The sequence below is a fragment of the Electrophorus electricus genome, chromosome 17 (genome assembly GCF_041902795.1).
Source record: "Electrophorus electricus isolate QZ-2024a chromosome 17, ASM4190279v1, whole genome shotgun sequence".
Taxonomy (NCBI): Eukaryota; Metazoa; Chordata; class Actinopteri; order Gymnotiformes; family Gymnotidae; genus Electrophorus; species Electrophorus electricus.
The window spans coordinates 19,721,817-19,743,764 of record NC_137513.1 but is presented as its reverse complement, the minus strand read 5'-3'; the positions used below and the strand labels follow the sequence as shown (position 1 = coordinate 19,743,764).

General features: G+C 47.5%; 1 protein-coding gene across 3 annotated transcripts; it reads left to right on the top strand.

Moving 5' to 3' along the window:
• Nucleotides 1-1,782: 1,782 nt before the first annotated feature.
• slc43a2a (solute carrier family 43 member 2a) lies at nucleotides 1,783-21,594 on the top strand. 3 transcript variants are annotated; one of them, XM_027029042.3, is made up of 14 exons: nucleotides 1,783-1,939; nucleotides 3,315-3,505; nucleotides 7,713-7,953; nucleotides 8,066-8,121; nucleotides 8,205-8,281; nucleotides 12,225-12,317; nucleotides 12,432-12,565; nucleotides 13,654-13,856; nucleotides 15,258-15,401; nucleotides 16,786-16,912; nucleotides 17,038-17,170; nucleotides 17,330-17,403; nucleotides 17,489-17,612; nucleotides 17,823-21,594. In XM_027029042.3, the coding sequence occupies exons 2-14, from the start codon at nucleotides 3,346-3,348 to the stop codon at nucleotides 17,982-17,984; spliced, it is 1,728 nt and encodes a 575-aa protein (XP_026884843.3). In that variant the 5' UTR covers nucleotides 1,783-1,939; nucleotides 3,315-3,345; the 3' UTR covers nucleotides 17,985-21,594. The 3 variants fall into 3 exon arrangements, with proteins under 3 accessions (XP_026884843.3, XP_081556001.1, XP_026884845.3); XM_027029044.3 differs by having other exon boundaries at nucleotides 1,794-1,939; nucleotides 3,342-3,505; XM_081699875.1 differs by lacking the exon at nucleotides 15,258-15,401.
• Nucleotides 21,595-21,948: the final 354 nt, after the last annotated feature.

Here is a 21,948-nt window from a genome sequence, read left to right as displayed (position 1 = left end):
TAAGTGTTGAAGCACCGGAGGCGCAGTCCAGAGCGTCTGAAGGTCGTCTGTCATGGCATTTCACAAATCCTGATCTACAGGTCTACTCCCTTAATAGTAATCAGATTCATATGGATTACAGATGATCCTGAATTCTGAGTGTCAAGGTAATGACAAACCTGCCACCTGTTTTCAGGTTAGCACAAGAAAATGCACTTTCCACGTCTAATGTCCTAGCACACTGACTCAGTAGATCAAGCTGCAGTGTCACAAAATAGCCCTTTATGCAATTTGTGTTTTGATCTCATTTCAAGCCTCCCGCCATACCAAGAGACCAACTGCAAGATAGTTGTGTTCTCATTAGGGCAATATCTATTATCTGTGTAACATCAAAACTTCCCCCACATAGGAATTGAAGCAAATAGCATAATATAATATTTTCTTACATAAAGCCAATATTATTTAAAAGCAATTACTTTTGATGGTTGGCTATTTTAAAATAAAATGTGACACAACACAAAATACCAAAGTGTCATTTGTAATCCAGACGAATCTAATGGCTTTTAAGGGGTTTGAACACTTCCCCAGTGGCCAATGCTTCAAAACCAGCCCCTGTGTTACTATATTAAAACATACTCAGGTAATGCATGACCATACTGATGAAATAGCACTTATTATTGTTTAAGATAGTCCTTATGTATTTTGTACTTCTAGGTATCAGCATTCATCCCTGTATTCTACAGTACTCTAGTTCATTGGTATATTGGACTCTAACCTACTGTCCTGTACTAGGATGTGTTCTATGAGTAAATGACAAAGCATTTTTGTAAGTCTGATAAATGCCCTAAATGTAAATGTAAATGTAATTAGCCATTGTGGAGCGACGACACTAAATTGCCACTAATATGCAGTTCTAAGTACGGTGTAACGTCTTCTTTCAGCCTCCAGAGGGCGACACTGCGGTGTCATTTGGTTTGGCTGTGGGTTTGGACCTCTGTCTCTTGAAGGCTGTGTTCACAGTCCCTGTAAACACATTCAGTAGGTTTCTCGGAATAAGCACCTAAGTGAGTACTACAATATTAACATCTTAACTTCTCTGATCACATTCAGGTTGACCTTGATCTTCCGCCAGCAGTCCCATGGAACTGGGAGCAGGTCTTCACTGGGAGTAGGTCTTCACTGGGAGCAGGACTTCACTGCGAGCAGGTCTTCACTGGGAGTAGGTCTGATGGAGTTGTTTGAGTTTCCGCACTATGTGCTGATAATGTGTACTGTTCCACATGGGCTGTTTTCTGAAAGTTTTGAAACAAAAATTTGATCCACTGCTAGTTCAGTCTTTGACCAAACTTTCAAAGTGAGTTAAATGTTTTTAACTCATGTAAAATATGTTTGTTTCTTGTTGTTATTATTATTATTATTAGTAGTAGTAGTAGTAGTAGTAGTAGTAGTAGTAGTAGTAGTAGTAGTGTTGATAATCTAAAACTAATTTTATTTAGTATTTCAGTAGTTTTCTTTGGGGATTACTGTAATCCTCCGATTTAATTTGCATAGACAGCCAAGAACTATAAAACTAAAAATAATATTTCGTCTGCGGATAAATATATTTCATCTGCAACTTGTAAATGCGCTCAGCTGTCAAACGCAAATGAATCTCCGAACTCCGTGTTGAAGTTTAAGTGTTTAAGCTTTGTGACAAAAACAAGGGACGAAATGTGATGTCTCATTACATATTTATGAGTGGTCGATGCCGATTGGTTTGCGTTCGTCACTAGCTCAGGAAGCAGCCAATGAGGAAGTTGGCTTGTTTATGAAGCAAGCGGTGCGAATATAAAAACAGGGATCATATGTTGGGAAATATATTGATATAAAGAAAGCAAACAACAACATCACAACGTTTGCAGCATTCGTAGCCAGCGCAGAGAGGAGTAGACGCTAGGTTTGATGAGACGGGAATAAACGGGTAGGTGTTTTCTTTATTCTAGGGGATGCTGGACAGTAAGTTAGCGCCTTAAGGGACCGTGTCGCGTGTTATGAACGATGACATGACATTAAATAATGACATTTCTGGAGTATACTAACATAACGCACAGGAGGGGACGTGTATCGTACTGTGATGAATTATATAAGGTTATGTCGTAGCATCTGGTTCGAGAGGGGATCGTGTACGCTGCTAATGACGCGAGGAGCGCCGGATCCAGGGCGCAAACTGCGCTGGTTTAAGTCGCATCTCCACATAAATCCAGTGCGCAACTTAGTGGACAGACAGTAACTAGTGTCCACAGCGTCCGGGGAGCAGGGTGGTCTTCACATGAGACGGGACACTGAATCGTTATTGCTTTGGTACTTCTAGAGTTCTTTTCTCGATATGCATTAAGATATAACGTTATAACATTAACGTTATAACCTAGTGATGCGTCTTACAGAAGCCAGCTTACAAAGGCACCCGATCAGGACAGCCCGGCCGCCGTCACCGTGCGTCGTGAAGGTGATGTTTTAAAGACTCCCACGGGCGCAAAAGGCAGGGGAGCAGCAGGATGTGCAACTGCACGACCGTCAGCCCCGAGGCGCGGGGAGGGGGCTTATAGGCGCGCGCGCTCACCACCGGCTCCAGTTCAGACCAGTTTCGGCGTCGCTCGTTTCCCGCGAGACACCGCATTGCATGTACGCGCACGGGGACTTTTCTCACTGACGATATGCTCGAGGACGCACGTAAAACAACGCTCTGTTAAAATGATAACGACAGTCATTCGCAGCATTGCAGGATGCACCGCAAACTGTAAAAAAAAAAAAAAAAAAAAAAAAATGCAGCGTGAATTTCATTGTTTTTTATATAAATCAAATCACATTAACGATAACACGTTAGTGCGCGTGCAGGACGACCAGCTCGGAGCACAAAGAAATCGCTCGAGTCCCGCGCCGCACTGGTTCGAACCGGCTCGAGCTTGGTCTCACGTGGAATCTCTTTGGCATCTGTTTACCGTGTAGCCAATGAGGGAGCGGCACGAACCTGCCCTCCAATGGGGTGCAGCGTGGGCGGGGTCATGGGGGGAAGTGGGTGGGGCTGACCAGCAGCACGCGTTGGGAGCTCAGCTGTTTCTGTTTATGAAACGTTTTGTAAAGTTGTGCAAAGAAGTTAAATGACACGCGCAGCGTTATAAACTTTATAAAACATTATAAAGTTTTCTTATTTAATAAAGAATACTATTAAACACACCCACGGCTCTCGTTCTTTGTTAGATATATTTAAATAAACAGATAAATAAAAATATCAGTCTCCTAAATAGGAGGTTTATAGGGCTTAATGGCCAAGATCAGGGGTGGCTCTGTTTCTCCAGATGCTGATCCAGTGTCACGTTCCCCAGCACGATGGCACCCTCTCTGGCCACTGCCTTCTCGCGGCGCTGGTGGATGGCGGTCACGGCGGTGATGGAGAACCTGCTCTTCTCTGCCGTGCTGCTCGGATGGGGGTCTCTCCTCATCATGCTCAAATCCGAAGGCTTCTACTCGCACCTGTGCAGAGAACCAGGTAAGAAGGCGAAGTAGCAGCCACGGGAGGTGAGGAAAAACACGCCTGACATCAGTAACTGTGGCTGTGGCAAATTAGCATGATTATTGCAGGACTTAATGCAGGAATGCTTAATCTGGCGAGCCCAGCTCAAAACCAGATCAAACCAGCTCAAATATTAGTTTCTACGGTCAGAAACGTCCCGAAGTGAACCGATGTGACTACATAGTCATGTGTGCATTTATTAAGAGCTGTTTGCTTTCCTCACCATGTGTTGTGAAATCTCTACCAGCCTAAATAAAGCCAGAGACCTGGCTGAGGTTGTATCTTCATATACTTTCCTCCTGATGCATGGCCAAAGATGTTGAGTCACCATATCTGCAAAGCTCTAGCTTTTTTTTCCCCCAAGTCTGCACCTTGAGCAGAGATGCCACTGGTATCCGTGGTAATGGCAGTGCGTTTCAGCCAGTGAGATGTAATATTAAACCTCGGTGCTAAAATCCCTTCAGGAAAAGAGTCAAGGCTGACTATCTTGGATTTTTTTGTATATAAAGGTTTTTTTTTCCACCCAACTGCCCTTAATTGTCTTATTGTCCTGTGTCTGCATTCGTAGCTTTTCTGCCTACAGCAGGTGAGTTTTGTTTTGCTTTTATCACCACAAAGTTAACCTGGAGAGACGAGAAGTGAACGGAGCTAAGACTTTGGACGTTGGAGCAGAACGCGCTCTCTGCAGCGTCGATGGCCCAAGGTTTCTAATAGAAGGGTTTATAAAAGAGAGTATCACTTTGTGGATTAACCAGACAACACAATGCTGTCAGATGACACTGATGAGCCAGACATGCTCACAGACAGGTTTATCTGACCAGACATCTTACACGCTGACATGTTTGTATGTGTATGCTCCGGGCTCACGGCCCAAATTAGGCCCAGCGCCGTCAAGACAAGCAGGCATCCTGCAGGCTGTGTACTCTAAGGACAGGCAGGGAACAGAGCTACACACAAACGCTCACAGCAAAACTGAGAGCAGGTCTGTGGGTCGTCATTAACCTTGTTTGGTCCTTCTGAGTGCAGCCTCTGTGGACGTGTACAGTAATTCATCTTCCCACGTGACATCTTCTAAAAGAGGCCGTGTTGAGCTCTGTTTCCAGTTCTTAATAAAACAGGTCGGTGTCTAGTGGACATGGCGTTCTGAAACTTCACTCGACATTAAAGCTCATTGTACCTCTCATTTTTCTGTGATTTACAGCATTTAGCTGACACTTATATCCAAAGTGACTTATAATTATGACTGACTACATGAGAGTTTTGCTCAGTGGAAACTTAGCAAGGGCAGGTCTTGAACTGGCAACCTTCTGATTACTAGTCCAGTACCTGAACCACTGAGCTACCAGGATGTATTTCCGGATGTTTATCAAGATTTACAGTTTGATTACTGTGGCACGGTGGTGTCGGTTCAAAGGAAAACGTGTTCTGGTGCTAATCGCTCTGCATCTCGCCTGGGTGAGACGTGGTGGTTTACACAAGTGTGTGAATGAGAGGCAGCCTTCCAGCTGTGCCCTGACACACCTCCTTTCTTCTCTCTGGACCTCCTCACATGCAGGCGCAAACGCTTCCACAAAGATCTTTGACAGTTAGCACAGGCCGGCGTAGTGCGCAGTTCGAGAGAAGCCCATGTCCCCTGCTCACTACATGATGGGATACTTCCAATGTCTCGCTGTTATAAAGTTTTTTGTTATTCACCGTTTATTTTAAGACCCAGATACAACTGTTTTGTGAGAAGGTAGAGATGCATATAGGTGAAAACACACAACATCACACATAGACAACTTGCACCAAGAAAGAATTAAAATCCATAAATACAACAAAAAAAGAGATGGTAAGAATATGTTACTCAGATCCTGCAGACGTTATAATGGCTTCAAATGATTTAAAACTAGTGAAACTCCCCAGCACTTTCAGAAGGACAGCAGTCATTTCCTTGTCAGGTTGAGGCTGGTTCAAACCAGTCCAGTTTATGTGATTGTAACTGTGATCTTGGGTCACATGACCAGTGGTAGGGTGCAGATTTGTCTTCACACTTTCACACCCCCCCTGTTTTTTAAAATCACCAGCTGTGTTTCCATGGGTCAGCACGTGTGTTAGTACAGCCCTGGCATCGTAGCGGTGACACCATCACAGGGCCGTCTCCTGCCCGGATACCTCCGAGACGTTCTCACGCTTTCAAACTGGTCTAAACAGGAACCTAAAGGACCTTAAAGGAACCTGCCACAGTTCTGCCCTTCTCCTACTCTCACTTCCACCACCATATACCCGAGAGGAATGTCAGTCTCTGGATATCCGTAGCGACAGCTGTCAGATCGAAGGAGGAAAGACTTCCACAGAGGTCGATAAACAGAAGGGGATGCCAGAGGAACACGTCCACGGTTTACGCAGAGAAGTCTTTCAACATAACTGCGTGGGATCAATAGGTTCTGTCTATCCATCCATCCATCCATACCTTCTTTTATCTGACTCCTGGCTGACTCTGTGTTTGGTATGGGCCCTGTGTTACCCCATGGGCACACTGAGTGTCTTTCAGAGTCGTCAGATTTCTGTACTGTTCACAGTAGACAACTTGCTGAGTTGTAATTGGGAATCTTGAAGTCGTTGCGGTTTTCACATTACATGACTGATCAGTGACGCGGGGATACGCATCACATTACAAGATCTGTCACCAGCAGGAATCTCAGACGAGTCTGTCTGGGCTCCAAACTATGTTTCGTCATGAAAACACATGCAAATAGTGACACAGGGAATCATGCACAAGACGTCCTGCGATCCAAGTTGTTCATATGCTGATTTGCAGTGAAAAAACAAAGAGGAGGAATAACTTTTGTTGCTTGTTGGTTTTATAACCCCTCCTCCAGTTTCCCCTTACCCTGTGTCATACACTTTCATTGGCTGCCTTCACTCTGAGTATTTCACTCTCATTGGCTGTAGCTCGTCGCTGCGCTCACTGCCAGTAATAACCGGGTACTAACACTTTTTCCACCCCAGGACTTGAACTCTCTGACAGATCCAAATATTTAGCCTGCTTGATATTTATATTTTATATCGCCTGCTGTTAGTGAGTACAGAATAATGTTGTGTGAACTTGGGAACTGTGGTTAAAACTGTTTGGTGTGGGTTGTGTTAAGTGAACTGTGGTTCAGGCATGAGTTTGTTAGGGCGGGAGTGTAGGTTGTGTTAAGTGATTGACTCTGGGAGTATGTGTAACTCTGGGAGTGTGTAACGTCTGGGCCTGTTTGTCAGTCGCGTTCAAGGAAAAAATTCTTCATTCCAGGAATCACAAAGACATGTTGTGCCTTCATTCTTAGGACCAAAATGCCCACCCACACGCTACATAAACAGGTCCCTCCGATCCACCCACCCTACCCCCTCCGCTGGGTAACAGTGTTCTCAGAAACCTGTTCTTGGCTGTGGAGATGACTGCATTGTGTGGGGAGGGAGGCACATAAAGACCTGTGGGAGCGTTGAAGAGGGATACATCTCTCAGCCGAAGTGTGACTCTCCTCTGGTAAACGCAGCACGGCTGAGGGGAGTGGCAGACAGAACTGTGGGGGCTCACGTGAGACACCTGGACCCCTAGAAGACATGACTGCTCATTTTGGAGGGGGAGAGTTCACTGGGTCTCAGGCAAACAGTGGCCCTGCTATTACTGCTCTGTGTTTACTAGATAAAGCTGGGCTTGTTTTCTGACCTTGCAGGCCGTTTCCTGGTCACTCTGTCACCCGAGAGAGAGAGAGAAAGAGAGAGCGAGAGAGAGAGAGAGAGAGAGAGAGAGAGAGAGAGAGAGGGAGAGAGAGAGAGAGGGAGGGAGAGAGGTCAGACAGCTCTTCCAGTCTCGTTTTCTCTTACAGCCTCGAGGATCATAACTTTCCTGGGAACAGATACGGGATCTTCTGCCTGAGCTGCTAATAAGTGACTGATAACTGCGCTCTGTTATAGGTGTTCACATGATACCTATAATAAACCAGTTCATAATATACCTGGAATAAATGATACATTTAGTAGCCTTTGGGAGTCTGTGCTGTTTTGCAAATGAAGGATTTGTTTTTGATCCTGTAAGGAAAACCTTTTTGAGCATCAGATTCCTTTTAGGACATAATTGTTATGGTAATTATGATGGTAATTGCTATTACAATCAGATCAGTTTTGTCACGCTTCTTTGTGTTTCTGACTTGATTAGGAAATAGTACTGCACAGAATGTGTCCGGGGAAGAGGCCAGACCCACAGTGAGCCCGACACACACTGACGATGAGGAGGATGAAGAATTACTGCAGATAAACGGCTGGCCCATCTGCAAGGACCAGGATGAGATGCTGAACTTGGCCTTCACTGTTGGCTCCTTCCTCCTCAGCGCCATCACCCTGCCACTCGGCATCATCATGGACAAGTACGGACCACGGAAGCTCCGCCTACTGGGCAGGTGAGGGGAGGGGCTCAGGAACCCCGCCAGAATCTCCGGGCATTCCGGGACCACTCGAAAGCTCTGGAGTGTGGGGTTTGTCCGTTAACTTAAAGTGTGTCTGCTTTTACAGTTCCTGCTTCGCCCTCTCCTGTATCCTGATTGCCTATGGAGCCAACGACCCGAGAAGTAGGTACCGAATCCTGGCTTCTTTACGTATATGGTAGCTACTGTTGGCATTCCTCTGAGATGGTCTTTGACGGTTGGTGCAGGTCTGTCCGTGCTGATCTTCTTTGCCCTGGCGCTTAACGGTTTTGGTGGGATGTGTATGACCTTCACCTCTCTCACGGTGAGTGTCTGTCTGTGTCCTACAAGCCTGTCTGTCTGTGTCCTGTAGGCCTGTCTGTCTCTCCTGTGGCTTGTCTCAGTGTCCTTAGGCCTAAGTACAGTGTCACACAGCAGCAGTGCCTCTATCTGCTTTGCAGTGTCTGTGCACTGCATTGGTGCTGGACTCCAGCTCCAACTGGGAGCTCACTGCAGTGGTTCAGTAACTGGGAGCTCACTGCAGTAGTTCAGTAACTGGGAGCTCACTAGTGCTGGACTACAGCCAGAAACCCACTGCAGTGGTGCTACCCAGTGATGGTTTTCTGTTTGCAGAGCTTTGCAGGATGTCTGGAGAAGCCATGCAGTTTACACCCCGTGCTGGTACAGTGGTGGGTGACTGAATACAGGGTGTGTTTTATATCCAGTCAGTCCAGTAAGCAGAGACATGCCAACTGAGGACTGGATGCCTTTATTAGCCTGTATTCTAGGAAGCAAACACTCCCAGCAGAGTGAAAGCGTTCTGAGTCTGAAGTGTTGATGGGAAATGTTCTGAATGTCGTGAATTGAAAGGTGTCAAAAGAATCTTAGATTGGTTTCCTGTACATACAAACCCACACATACACCACATAAACAAGCGCGCGCGCGCGCACGCACACACGCACACGCACACGCACACTAGAATACATGTCACATGTGTGTCCGTATGGGTGAGTGTGTGTGCACGTGTGTGTGAAGGTGTGTAAGAGTACACCACAGAACGCTGCAGCGGCTGGGTTTGCATAGACTCTCCCTTACTTTAAATAAGTGATCCAAGTGAGGTGGTGAGAGGCTGTCTCACTCTGTCTCACTCCTTCTCTCCTGAAGACATCTGAAGTGTTCATACTTGGGTCGCGTGTGTTTTACACGTCACTGTGACAGTTGAAAGCTGAACTGGACTTTCCATCTGAATTTTCCAGTGAGTAGTCAGAATTACTGATGACCTCAGCAGGGGTTTGTTCTTGTGCTGAAACTGGTAAGAACTGGTTATGGTGGCACACTGACACACATTACTTGTTTTAAATGCCATAAGAAGTCATTAATAAAATATATGTGTTTGAATTATTGTTAAAAAGTAGAAAGAAAAAGTGCACAGTTATCAGTCACTTATTAGCAGCTCAGGCAGAAGATCCCGTATCTGTTCCCAGGAAAGTTATGATCCTCGAGGCTGTAAGAGAAAACGAGACTGGAAGAGCTGTCTGACCTCTCCCTCTCTCTCTCTCTCTCTCTCTCTCTCTGCTTCTCTTATTCTCTCTATCTCTCCCTCTCTCCCTCCCTCTCGCCTTCTCTCTCTCTCCCCCCCAGTCGGTCCACTCAGTACTGTGTGTACTAACTGCAGTAAACAAGTGAGAACAGTGCGCGGTGGTGCCTGGGTCAGGTCAGCGAGGGTGAGAGAGAGATTCACACCCTAGATTTTTGGACACACTGACTCAGCACACTTTCCAGTGGTGGTTCCTTTAGCTCATCCGCACGCTCGCTCGTTTCCTCTTTCCGCATCCCCCCCCCCCCCCCACACCGGGACAACGCTATTCTGGCGGGGGTGAGCTGAACTTGTTTGTGAGACTTTTATTTGTCCCTGTTTGTAGCAAAACAGAGTTTCTTTGGGTCAGAGAGAGAGCCAGAGATCAGAGACCGAGTAAGTGAGTGGAAGACAGAGAGAGAGAGTAGGAATGAGGGGCGAGGGGTGTGTTGGGGCTGAGGGGAAAGGCAGAATGTGTTTGAGTAGGGGGCCAAGAGACCAGGTGGTAGCGGACGGGGTTACACAGAAACACACGGCACACACACACCCTGTAAACAAGGCATGCCAGTGCTGTTGATCTGCTCATCTACACCGTCTGGCTGGCGCAGATCTGAAGGTCATGGTGATTTACTCTGTCGTGCTGGGGTCATGACACCAGTTAGGTGCACATTGCTGTTGTTCCTTGCTCCTGAGGAACACAGCCAGGAGGCTATCCTTAAGGGACACGGTTAGCGTCACAGTGTCGATGTTCTCGCTCGCTGGTCGGGGCGCGCAGCCCTGAGCCAGTTTTGGCCAGTTCCCCATGGGTTTGCTCACTGCTCACTTCCCAATTTTTTTGGTTTGGCTCTTTTCCTTTCTGGAAAAGCTTGCCGCTCTTACACGGAAACAGTGGCCACATCACGCTCCTCTACAGATCGTTCTGCCACAACACACCCGACCCGATCAGACGGCAGGCCGAGAGGGATTTTGTGCGATGGCATTGTACAAACAGAGGTGGCGACCTGTCACCGAAGCCGCATTCATGCGGTTCGACCAAATCCATTTTGAATGTCTCCTCATCAGAAACTTCGATAACTTTTTACATTTTTTGTATGTCTTAAGTGCCGGTTCCAGCTCTCGCAAAGCGTTTCTCTCAGAGTTCTTAAGGACACAGTTATAGCTGCTCCACTTGTTAATTCCCTAAAGTAGCTTTTCTTTGTCAGCTGATCTGTCAGCGGCCTCTCCCGAAACGCTCCCGGCATCATCGCGGTGTTTGTAGGCAAAGGTTCAGACTCCATACCGAGATAACAAACACAAAGCCTCGACGTTTACATGATTCCCGACCCAATGTGTTTCGCCCCCAGGGCAGGCCGGACCCAAAATTAGCCCCGGCAACCCTGAACGTGAGCAGTTGTTTCTAGCAGGCATGGAAATAAACCGCTCCTGTGAAACAACGCTGTGTTTAATGTGTTTTATCAGTTTGTTTTGGTTTGAGGATTTTGGACGAAGGTATCATGTTTTAAGGAAGGGTATATGTTTAAGAGACCAGCAGGAAGTAGGTCAAATGTGAGGACAGTTTCATCTCAGTCTACTGCCTCCCAAGTCTGCATGTACCGTCTGAAAAAGGGAAACCTCGCTGGTGTTGACACAGAGTTCCTGCTCTCCGTGTTCTGCATGTGCACGCTCTGTGCTGGTAAGCACTCGCTCAGCTGTGTGTGTTCTTATACAAAAACAGCTGTGACCCGTCTACCCATCTGTGTGCTCAGTGCCGTCCAGACCTGGGTCTGCCCAGATGGGCCCAAACGGGCCCATACGGTGCCTGGCCGCCCATACCCCCCTGCTGCAGTGGTGCTAGAGGGTGTTTGAGAATATCTGTCTATTCTAGAATATCTGTCTATTCTAGAGTGTGTGTGTGTGTGTGTGTGTGTGTGTGTGTGTATGTGTGTCTGTCTGTATTCTGGAGTGTTTGTGTCTGTTCTTGTTCTTGTTATTGTGCTGTTGTTACTGGTATCTGGGGTGGTTGGCCTGTTCCAAGCAATGATGACTTGTGTGTGTGTGTCTGTGAAAGAGAGAGAGAGAGAGAGAGAGAGAGAGAGAGAGAGTAGCAAAGCTGCGCGGGTAACAGGTTCTTGGAAAAACTGTGATTGCACTGACAGTGTTAAGTGTTTTGTTAGTGTGGTTTGCTAAATTACTCGATGAAAATCCTGGCAGTGCGCAAAGTGCGTGGAAGATGAGACACTCACTCGGCAGCAGCGGATCACGTGTTACGCGTCAGGTGTCCTGCTGGGGTGTTACACCTCCTTTACCTCTAGCTGGAGACTGTTTATCTGTATCTGCAGGCTGGAACAACACATGCTCAGCCTTCTACACACCCTTCTGCAATCCAGCTAAAAATATTTACATCACGCAGTTGGATCTGGAACAGAAGCCCCCCTAGCCTCGCCACCAGGGTCCTGTTGGTCATGTTGATGTATTCCTAAGACTGCTTTAGGGACTGTGGGGTGTTGTGTTATTTGTTAACAGAAAAGCCATGAATGTCCTGTATAAATGTACCGAATACCTTCTCTGTGTGAATGTCCTGAATGCCCTGTATGAATGTCCTGAATACCCTCTCTGTGTGAATGTCCTGTATGAATGTCCTGAATACCCTCTCTGGGTGAATGTCCTGAATGTCCAGTACGAATGTCCTGAATATCTTCTTTGTGTTCCGCAGCTTCCCAACATGTTTGGAGATCTTCGCTCCACGTTCATCGCATTCATGATTGGTTCCTACGCGTCCTCTGCTGTTACCTTCCCTGGCATTAAGGTACACACCCTCGGTGACATGCCCTCAGTGACACACACCCTCCACAGCACACTCCCACAGCTGTGCTGAAACGCCAGTGAGCGTGCTCCGTGGTAACATCTCCCGTCCTCGCAGGTGATCTATGACCTGGGCGTGGCCTTTATCACCATCCTGCTGGTGTGGGCGGGGTGCGCTGGCCTCGTCTTCATCAACTGCTTCTTCAACTGGCCTCTGGAGCCTTTCCCTGGTCCCGAGGACATGGACTACACGTATGTGACTGCCTGCAAAGTCATACAGCCCCTACCACCCACCATCTCTCCTGACTGTTCCAGGGCTACATACCCTCCCAGCTCTGGGACATCTGTATGTCTCCCCTCTCTGTGTCTGTCTCCCCTCTTGGTGTCTGTCTTCACTCCTGGCGTCTGTGTCCCCCCTCTGTGTCTGTCTCCCCTCTTGGTGTCTGTCTTCTCTCTCTGCTTCTGTCTCCTGTTTTGGTCTCTGTCTCCCTTCTCTGTGTCTGTCTTCACTCTCAGTGTCTGTCTCCCCTCTTGGTCTCTGTCTCCCCTGTCTGTGTCTGTTTTCACTCTCAGTGTCTGTCTCCCCTCTTGGTCTCTGTCTCCCCTCTCTGTGTCTGTCTTCTCTCTCTGTGTCTGTCTTCACTCTCAGTGTCTGTCTCCCTTCTTGGTCTCTGTCTCCCCTCTCTGTGTCTGTTTTCACTCTCGGTGTCTGTCTCCCCTCTTGGTCTCTGTCTCCCCTTTCTGCGCCTGTCTTCTCTCTCTGTCTGTCTCCCCTCTTGGTCTCTGTCTCCCCTCTCTGTGTCTGTCTTCTCTCTCTGTGTCTGTCTTCACTCTCAGTGTCTGTTTCCCCTCTTGGTCTCTGTCTCCCCTCTCTGTGTCTGTCTTCTCTCTCTGTGTCTGTCTTCACTCTCAGTGTCTGTCTCCCCTCTTGGTCTCTGTCTCCCCTCTCTGTGTCTGTTTTCACTCTCAGTGTCTGTCTCCCCTCTTGGTCTCTGTCTCCCCTTTCTGTGCCTGTCTTCTCTCTCTGTGTCTGTCTCCCCTCTTGGTCTATGTCTCCCCTTTCTGTGCCTGTCTTGCCTCTCTGTGTCTGTCTCCCCTCTTGGTCTCTGTCTCCCCTCTCTGTGCCTTTCTTCTCTCTCTGCATCTGTCTCCCCTCTTGGTCTCTGTCTCCCCTCTCTGTGCCTGTCTTCTCTCTCAGTGTCTGTCTCCCCTCTTGGTCTCTGTCTCCCCTCTCTGTGCCTGTCTTCTCTCTCTGCATCTGTCTCCCCTCTTGGTCTCTGTCTCCCCTCTCTGTGTCTGTCTTCAGTCTCACTATCTGTTTCCCTTTCCGGTTCCCTCAGTGTGAAGATCAAGTTCAGCTGGCTGGGCTTTGACCACAAGATCACAGGGAAGCAGTTCTACCGCCAGGTGACCACCGTGGGGCGCCGGCTGAGCGTGGGCAACTCCATGAAGAGTCCGCCCACTACGCTGGCCACGCAGGAGGGCAACCAGCTCTGCCTGTCCACTGTCGACCTGGAGGTGCAGTGCAAGGCTGGTCAGGAGTGTAAGTGTTGTCAGGTCATCTCGTCATCATCAGCAGTGTGACCAGAGTCGTCTCCTAGAGAGGGTAGCTTCCAAAAACAATTTGTCCGACTTTGGAGATTCCGTCATAGATCCCAATGAGTTTTCAAACTGCTTAGGGAAGCCTACCAAGAAGCAGGCCCATTCATTCTCACATTAGCCAGACACACTTGTAGATGAGGTAGGCTCTGTGCCAGCAAGCTGACTGACTTTCCCTGTAGCGCAGACTTCCAGCACTCCTACTCCAAAACGCAGCACTAAATACACGAGCGTTTGGACAAGTCTGTAAATAAAGCTTTTACACAAACGGACAGCGCATTAGTGTCCAGAGCCTGAAGCAGAGCCAGTGGGCCTTGTAATCGGAAGGTTGCCAGTTCAAGTCCCACCACTGCCAGGTTGCCACTGTTGAGCCCCTGAGCAAGGCCCCTAACGCTCAGTTGCTCAAGTTGTACTCAGTGATAATTGTAAGTCGCTAAATTCCATAAATGTAAATGTAAATGTGTGTCAGGTGTCATGCCAAACGGAAGTCTGCGCTAAAGCTACGCATGGAGAAGAGTTGTGGATCATTGGAGGGAGGTTTGGGGAGGGAGGTCTGAGAGGTCTGGGAGGTCTATGGTGGGGGTCTCTGCTGTAACCACCCAGCAGGAGGTGTGGTAACGGAGAGAGTGACACAGATTTACCCTGTGTGTGTGTATGTGTGTGTGTGTGTGTGTGTGTGTGTGTGTGTGTGTGCGTGTGTATTAGCAGGCATTCACATGTGTACACACAGGTTATCCAAATAGTCTGTAGGTATGTACATTCCTGCATCACTGGGTAATAAACACTGACAAACACCATAAAGTGCGTACTAGGGCTGTGCAGCAAGGGTTAGTGTACCAGGACGTGACCTGGACAAAGCACACAGCCTGTGAGGCTCCACGCCACAGAATAGCATTATTTTACACAGTAGCTCGTGCAGTTAAACAGCACCTGACACATCTACAGCAGCTTTGCAAGGTCATGGTGACCAGTAGTTCTGCAGGTTTTCAGAACACCTGAGTACTGAACCTGATTATGTATTTGGGTGCAATCAGTTAGGCTGATCAACAAATCGTATGGGAAGTTTAACAGCACCTTTCTGTCTCTCTCCCTCTCTTGCTCGCGCTCTCTCTCTCTCCCTCTCTCTCTCTCTCTCTCTCTCTCTCCTCTCTCTCTCTCTCTCTCTCTCTCCCTCTCTCTCTCTCCCTCTCTCTCTCTCCCTCTCTCTTCCCCTCTCTCTCTCTCTCTCCCTCTCTCCCTCCCTCTCTCTCTCTCCCTCTCTCTCTCTCTCTCTCCCTCCCTCTCTCTCTCTCCCTCTCTCTCTCTCTCCCTCTCTCCCTCTCTCCATCATCCTCTGTCTCTGTAGCCCAATCCTTCATGCGCAGTGTTTTCAGTCCGATCTTCCTGCTCAGTCTGATCACCATGTGCGTCACACAGCTGCGTCTGATCTTCTACATGGGAGCCATGAACAGCATCCTGGAGTCACTCACTGACGGAGACCTGAGCACAGGTGTGTGTGTGTGTGTGTGTGTGTGTGTGTGTGCGTGTGTGTGTGTGTGTGTGCGCGTGTGAGTGTGTGTGTGAGAGTGTGTGTGCTTATTGGACAACTTTGTGTAGATTATTTATAAGATGCTAATTTATAAGGTGCTGAAAGCGTGACGATCTGCTCCGTTTCCTGTTCTTTGTGACATGCCCGACTGCTTCCTGTTCTGCGGTGTTCACACACAATGCCTCTCTGTGCTGTGTTCACACACACTGCCTCTGTGCTGTGTTCACACACACTGCCTCTGAGCTGTGTTCACACACACTGCCTCTCTGAGCTGTGTTCACACACAATGCCTCTCTGTGCTGTGTTCACACACACTGCCTCTCTGAGCTGTGTTCACACACACTGCCTCTCTGAGCTGTGTTCACACACACTGCCTCTCTGTGCTGTGTTCACACACACTGCCTCTCTGAGCTGTGTTCACACACAATGCCTCTCTGTGCTGTGTTCACACACACTGCCTCTCTGAGCTGTGTTCACACACACTGCCTCTCTGTGCTGTGTTCACACACAATGCCTCTCTGTGCTGTGTTCACACACACTGCCTCTCTGAGCTGTGTTCACACACACTGCCTCTCTGTGCTGTGTTCACACACACTGCCTCTCTGAGCTGTGTTCACACACACTGCCTCTCTGTGCTGTGTTCACACACACTGCCTCTCTGTGCTGTGTTCACACACACTGCCTCTCTGAGCTGTGTTCACACACACTGCCTCTCTGAGCTGTGTTCACACACACTGCCTCTCTGTGCTGTGTTCACACACACTGCCTCTCTGAGCTGTGTTCACACACAATGATGATGCGTGAGTAGGCTCTGCTCCATGTCACTAACACCTCCCACTCTCTCTGTGCCCTGCTCTCGTGTCAATGCCCACTCAGTGGAGAGGATGGCAGTGGGTAAGACCAGCCGCTAGATCAGACTAGCACTCTTCATCCTCTCACCTACACCTCCTCCCGCTCCTCCCCGTGCCTTCCATACTGGTCCATACTGGTCCATACTGGTCCATTCCAATCCATACTGATCCTTTCTGGTCCATAATGGTCCATAATGGTCCACACTGATCCATATCAATCCATATCAATCCATATTGATCCATACTGATCTATACTGGTCCATAATGGTCCATACTGATCCATATCGATCCATATCGATCCACACCAACCTATATTGATCTATATTGCCGTGTGAAAACACAGATCTCTGCCCAGATTAGCGACATCACCTGGCATCAGATTCAGCGCGCATCCCATCATATCCATCCGGTCACCCACACGTTAATGGCGCCGCAGAACGATGCTTCATGCTTATGCTGACTCTGTCTCTTCATCTCTCCTCCCGTTCTCTCAGTGAGCACATACACCTCCATCTTCGGAGTGCTACAGCTGCTGTGCCTCCTGACTGCTCCAGTAATCGGCTACGTCATGGACTGGAGACTCAAAGAGTGTGAGGAGGACACCCAGAAACAAGTTGCCAAGTGAGTGAGACCTCCACCCCCCACCCCCCGCATGCACCACCCAGACTTGGCCAGTGTGCCCAGTAACAGTTGACATGGCAGGCTGCCGGTTAACCCTCCTGTCTGTGTTGGTCTGTTGTTCTTAGAGACCCCACCCAGCCAAAGAAGCGGGACAAACAGATCCAGAAGATCAGCAATGCAACCCGAGCCTTCATCTTTACCAACATGCTGCTCGTGGGCTTTGGGTTCACCTGCCTGATCCCCAACCTGCCTCTCCAGGTAACGGAGGAACACGGTCACACGGGGTGAAGTGGCACTCACACGGTTCCTGTGGGGGCTAGTGTTGTGATACAGTGACCCCTAGTGGATGTATTTGTCACTGCCGTATGTTGGAGACCAAGATCTCCCCCACACGTCGTTATTTTCTTCTCTCCTCAGATTTTGTCCTTTGTACTGCACACTGTTGTGAGAGGATTCATCCATTCTGCTGTGGGGGGCTTATACGCTGCTGTGTAAGTACGCCAGCCTTGTTTGTTTGTGTGTGTTTGTTTGTTTGTTTGGCTGTGGTTTATGACTGTTATTTCCTCCGTTCTGTAGGTACCCTTCCTCCCAGTTTGGCAGTCTGACGGGCATGCAGTCTCTGATCAGTGCGCTCTTCGCTCTGCTCCAACAGCCCCTCTTCATGGCCATGATGGGCCCACTGGAGAAAGACCCTCTCTGGGTGAGCACCACCACCAACCCAATAACACCACCTACCACCACCACCCACCATGAGCTCTCGTGTCCACTCTGCACAGTTGATTTGCACTCCAAGTTACATTCACAGTAAATGTTGTGACGTAGCAGGCAGATTCTGACCATCTGCTGTGGTTTGTGTGTGTGTGTGTGTGTGTGTGTGTGTGTGTGTGTGTGTGTGTGTGTGTGTGTGCAGGTGAATGTGGGCCTGTTGGTTCTCAGTCTGCTGGGATTCTGCCTGCCCTCCTACCTGCTCTGCTACGGTAAGCAGCTGCGGCGTCAGAAACAGGAGCGTGAAGACGACCCCAAGATCCACACGCAGATCACCAACGGCACAAACCTGCAGGCCTGCGTGTGAGGGAGGATGCGCCCATGCTTCCGGCAGAGAGAGAGAGAGAGAGAGAGAGAGAGAGCTGGGAGGAGAGGAGAGAGGGATGATGGCCTCCACCAGAGTGATCCTACTTTCATGCATCTGCACACATCATCACACTCACACACACACACTCACATACACGCACTCATACACACACACACTCACACACACACTCACACACACACACTCATACACACACACACACACTCACACACACACACACACACTCACATACACACACACTCACATACACACACTCATACACACACACACACACACACACTCATACACACACACACTCACACACACACACACACACACACACACTCACACACACACACACACACACACACACACTCATACACACACACACACACACACACACACACACACACACTCACACCAGCCATAGCAGTAAAGCTCTAGTTGTCAGCGTGCCACAAACATGTTTACACACCCCTTAGAGTGCACTGGTTGAACACTGTGAAGCCCAAACCACTGCACCTGACAGGACCATCTACCTTCCACACACACACACTCACACGCATGCATGTCCACCTTCCACACATGCGACACATTGAGGGGCTCATATTACCCTCATCACTAAAGTGGACACGGGCCATGAACACACACATGCACACACACAGTACAGGTCAACAAACCCAGAGAGAGGAACAACACTGACACGATGGACTGGAAGACTCACCGTCTCGCCCTTTACTTCTTTCCGGGATTTTTCTGAATTTGCTCCATGTCCTTCCAGCTATAGAGACAGGGAGACACAGCAGGGGATCCTCTCCGTTCGGAGGGCATGACTCACCCCCCACCCCCCCCCTCCCTGACTCGTCTCCGTGACTCGTCCCCGTGACTCATCCCAGGCGGCGAGGAGTGTCACTTGGCCTCCCAGCTCTGGTACTGCTGGTCCCTCCCCTGTTTACAGGGATACTACAGTCACAGAACCTGATCCCAGGTCAATGCTCGCACTGTTTCTGCGAGAATGCAAGAATGCAAGAGCAGCCAGCAGTGCAATCAGTCCTCCCACCCTGGTGTGGCCAGAGCTCTGCGGTCTTTCCTGATGAACGGAGCTCTCTGGAGAGGAACAGCACCTACCTGCATGAAACCGTGTCAGAACAAAGCGCGTTACACAGTAGTTTGTTTAGGGTTTAGTTTTTTTTCTTTCGGGCTTTCTGCAGTCTCGAGATACGTGGGCCTTTTCTCGGCTTGGCGTGCAGGACCAGAAATGTCTGAAAAAGTACCAAATAGATAAACTTACGCAAATAAATGAGGACATAGCAAGCATGTAAAAGGGACTACATGGCAACATGCTTATTATGTATTCTAATGTATTCTAATATATTCTAATGTATTCTAATGCCACATGGGCATATTATGTTGAACTGAGTCCATTCAGATCACTTAAGTTGTATTGCTGAAAAGCTTTGCTTTATGTGAATCTGATTTTGTTCTCTCATCAGCAAATAACAAAATAATGGGCAGAATATTATACAATCAGATTCAAATATGAGAGAGACTGAACTTCACTAGCAATAATGTGCCACGCCATATTGCACACGTATGAAACTCTAGGTATTGTATGGCTCACCAGGGTGTTAACAACCACCTACTCTGCCTGTAGTGCTTTACTACAGCCTGTTAGCACAACATTAGGTGTGTGTTCCAATGTTTTTCTTATAACGTTTCTATATATGTTTTATTTGTGAAATGTTAGACCTCGGTAATGGTTCATATCAAATGTATTTACTTAAAATATGTCTCAGTTCAAGTTGTATTACATCTTGCGACTGTGTGTGTGTGTGTGTGTGTGTGTGTGTGTGCGTGCGTGTGCGTGCGCGTGCGTGCGTGTGCGTGTGCAAATAGTGATCTGTGAGTGCACGTTCCTGTGTTCAGTGAGTAGTTAGCACAGCAGACTTCGGCTAGTCCACGTGGAGCTCCTCTGTCGCTATAATAGTTCCTGAGCACAGCCGTATCAAACCCACACACGCAGTCAAGATTCGTGTGTCTGCTCAGATGGGTTGGTCCATTAGTGTTTACCTACATGGTGCTTTGAAAAAACAATTACAGGAATAGTTACACTATATATCATGGCCAAGTGTTCAACTTCAGTACAGTAGAGAAGTAATGAAATATTGTATTAAATAAAAAAAACAAAAAACTTTTTCTTGATCATCAAAAAAGTGTGAGAAGCTGCCTGAGAATGCTGAGTCTCTGTCCCACAATGCTGTGTCTCCGTCCCAGAATGCCTCTGGCCTTGACCCTTGTTCCTGTAGCTGATTCTAAGGCTGGAGTGCAGTTTGTTAGTACGGTTGACTCGGTGTCTTTCTTTAAGAGCTCAGCTCCACACCTGACGCAAAGTACTCTCAGTGCCGAAGTGCTAAACTTCCTTTATTTACCTCCGCACCCTTGTGTGTCCCTCTCCCGTAGCAGTCACGTGATCTGAGATGAGATTTGAAATGAAAGTCTCACATTCACGATGTTAACCCTCCTGCTACAGAAATGCCTGTCGTGTTCGTTCTGTAATTAGACTGGCCTCTTTGTCATGGGACCAGCTCTGTACGGTGATATGAGGGTCACAGAGAGACACCTCCCTTATTTGGGCCTTAGTCAATGGGTATTGTGGTAAAAACGTTTGACACTAGCACACCTCACCTTGTTTAAATCAGGCTCCTGGAGGATTTGGGCAGAAATGTATCCGTGCAGTTTCTCCACATCTGTCCTCTACCTCCAGGCAGGCTGCCACAGCTCCTACGGCCTAGCCGTGTTTTCCCTGACTGGAGTTCTTTCACTGTGATTTTCTGTCACCAATTTTAGTCTCTCTCTGTTACATTCTCATTGTGCTAATCACACAGAGCTGTGCACTTAAACAGGTTCAATCCATCTTACACCCTAACCCTAACACCTTACAGCCTAACCCTAACGTCTTGCACCCTAACCCTCATGTCTTGCACCCTAACCCTAACACCTTACACCCTTCTTGCTTTTCTTTGCATGAGTATGTTCTCTAAGAGGAGGTTAGCTTGCTATAGGGTGTGCCTGAGTCCCTGCTGGACTGTTTTTACTTGAACATGCTTAGGTATTGCAGGTGGAACTTCACATCAACGCAGTACTGTACTGAAGTGCAATGAATGTGGCAGTAGGAATTTCATGCCCTCAGACTGGGAGAAAAAACACTTCACTGCCATACCTTAAATCTCATCCTTTGTTCATATTATAATCACCTTGAATTGCCACAGTCTGTATATTTGATTAAACAGACTGATTATAAAAATTACAAATGTGTAAAGATGATATTTTTGTCCTAGGGGTGTAGAAATAAATAAATATATATCTGCTGATACAACAATGTAATTGTTCCCCCAACACATTTAAATGTAGCATTTTTTGTTAACTGTTTCGCCTTGAATGTATATCATTTCTGTTCTGTGTGCATTAAAATACTTTGTTTCAATATTGTATTTTTCCTGTTACTGTTATGTATATCAATATTTAGCAATTCTTGATTTTTTGTATTATCTGTTCAGAAAATCAAATATATGAAAAATAAACATAAACTCAAAATAATTTCTATAAAAATGTCTACCTATGTCCATCTGTGTCTTGACTGCATGTGCTGAACATCATGAAAACTTACTGTATTATTAATGTATTATTTTCTAATGTTACTAAGTATAAAAAGTAAGCATACATACTACATACGTAGTAAACATACATACTACATACATATTAAACATACATACTACATACATAGGTTCTAACTCTAGCGAATAATATAGAGTTTGAAGGTATATATACCCATATACAACCAAACCCATATATGCATTCACTACTGGCTTTATTACAATCAGACCGTCTACATACACTGGTCATTATATTAGCTGTCTTGTAGAAACATTTTAGGTTTTTCAATGGTCAGACCACTGAATGGATATTA

Excerpts from the sequence above, each read along its gene's own strand:
- slc43a2a (XM_027029042.3), top strand. The coding sequence starts at position 3,346 with ATGGCACCCTCTCTGGCCACTGCCTTCTCGCGGCGCTGGTGGATGGCG. Across the intron at positions 8,122-8,204 it reads TGGAGCCAACGACCCGAGAA|GTCTGTCCGTGCTGATCTTC; the intron begins GTAGGTACCGAA and ends CGGTTGGTGCAG. Across the intron at positions 8,282-12,224 it reads TGACCTTCACCTCTCTCACG|CTTCCCAACATGTTTGGAGA; the intron begins GTGAGTGTCTGT and ends TGTGTTCCGCAG.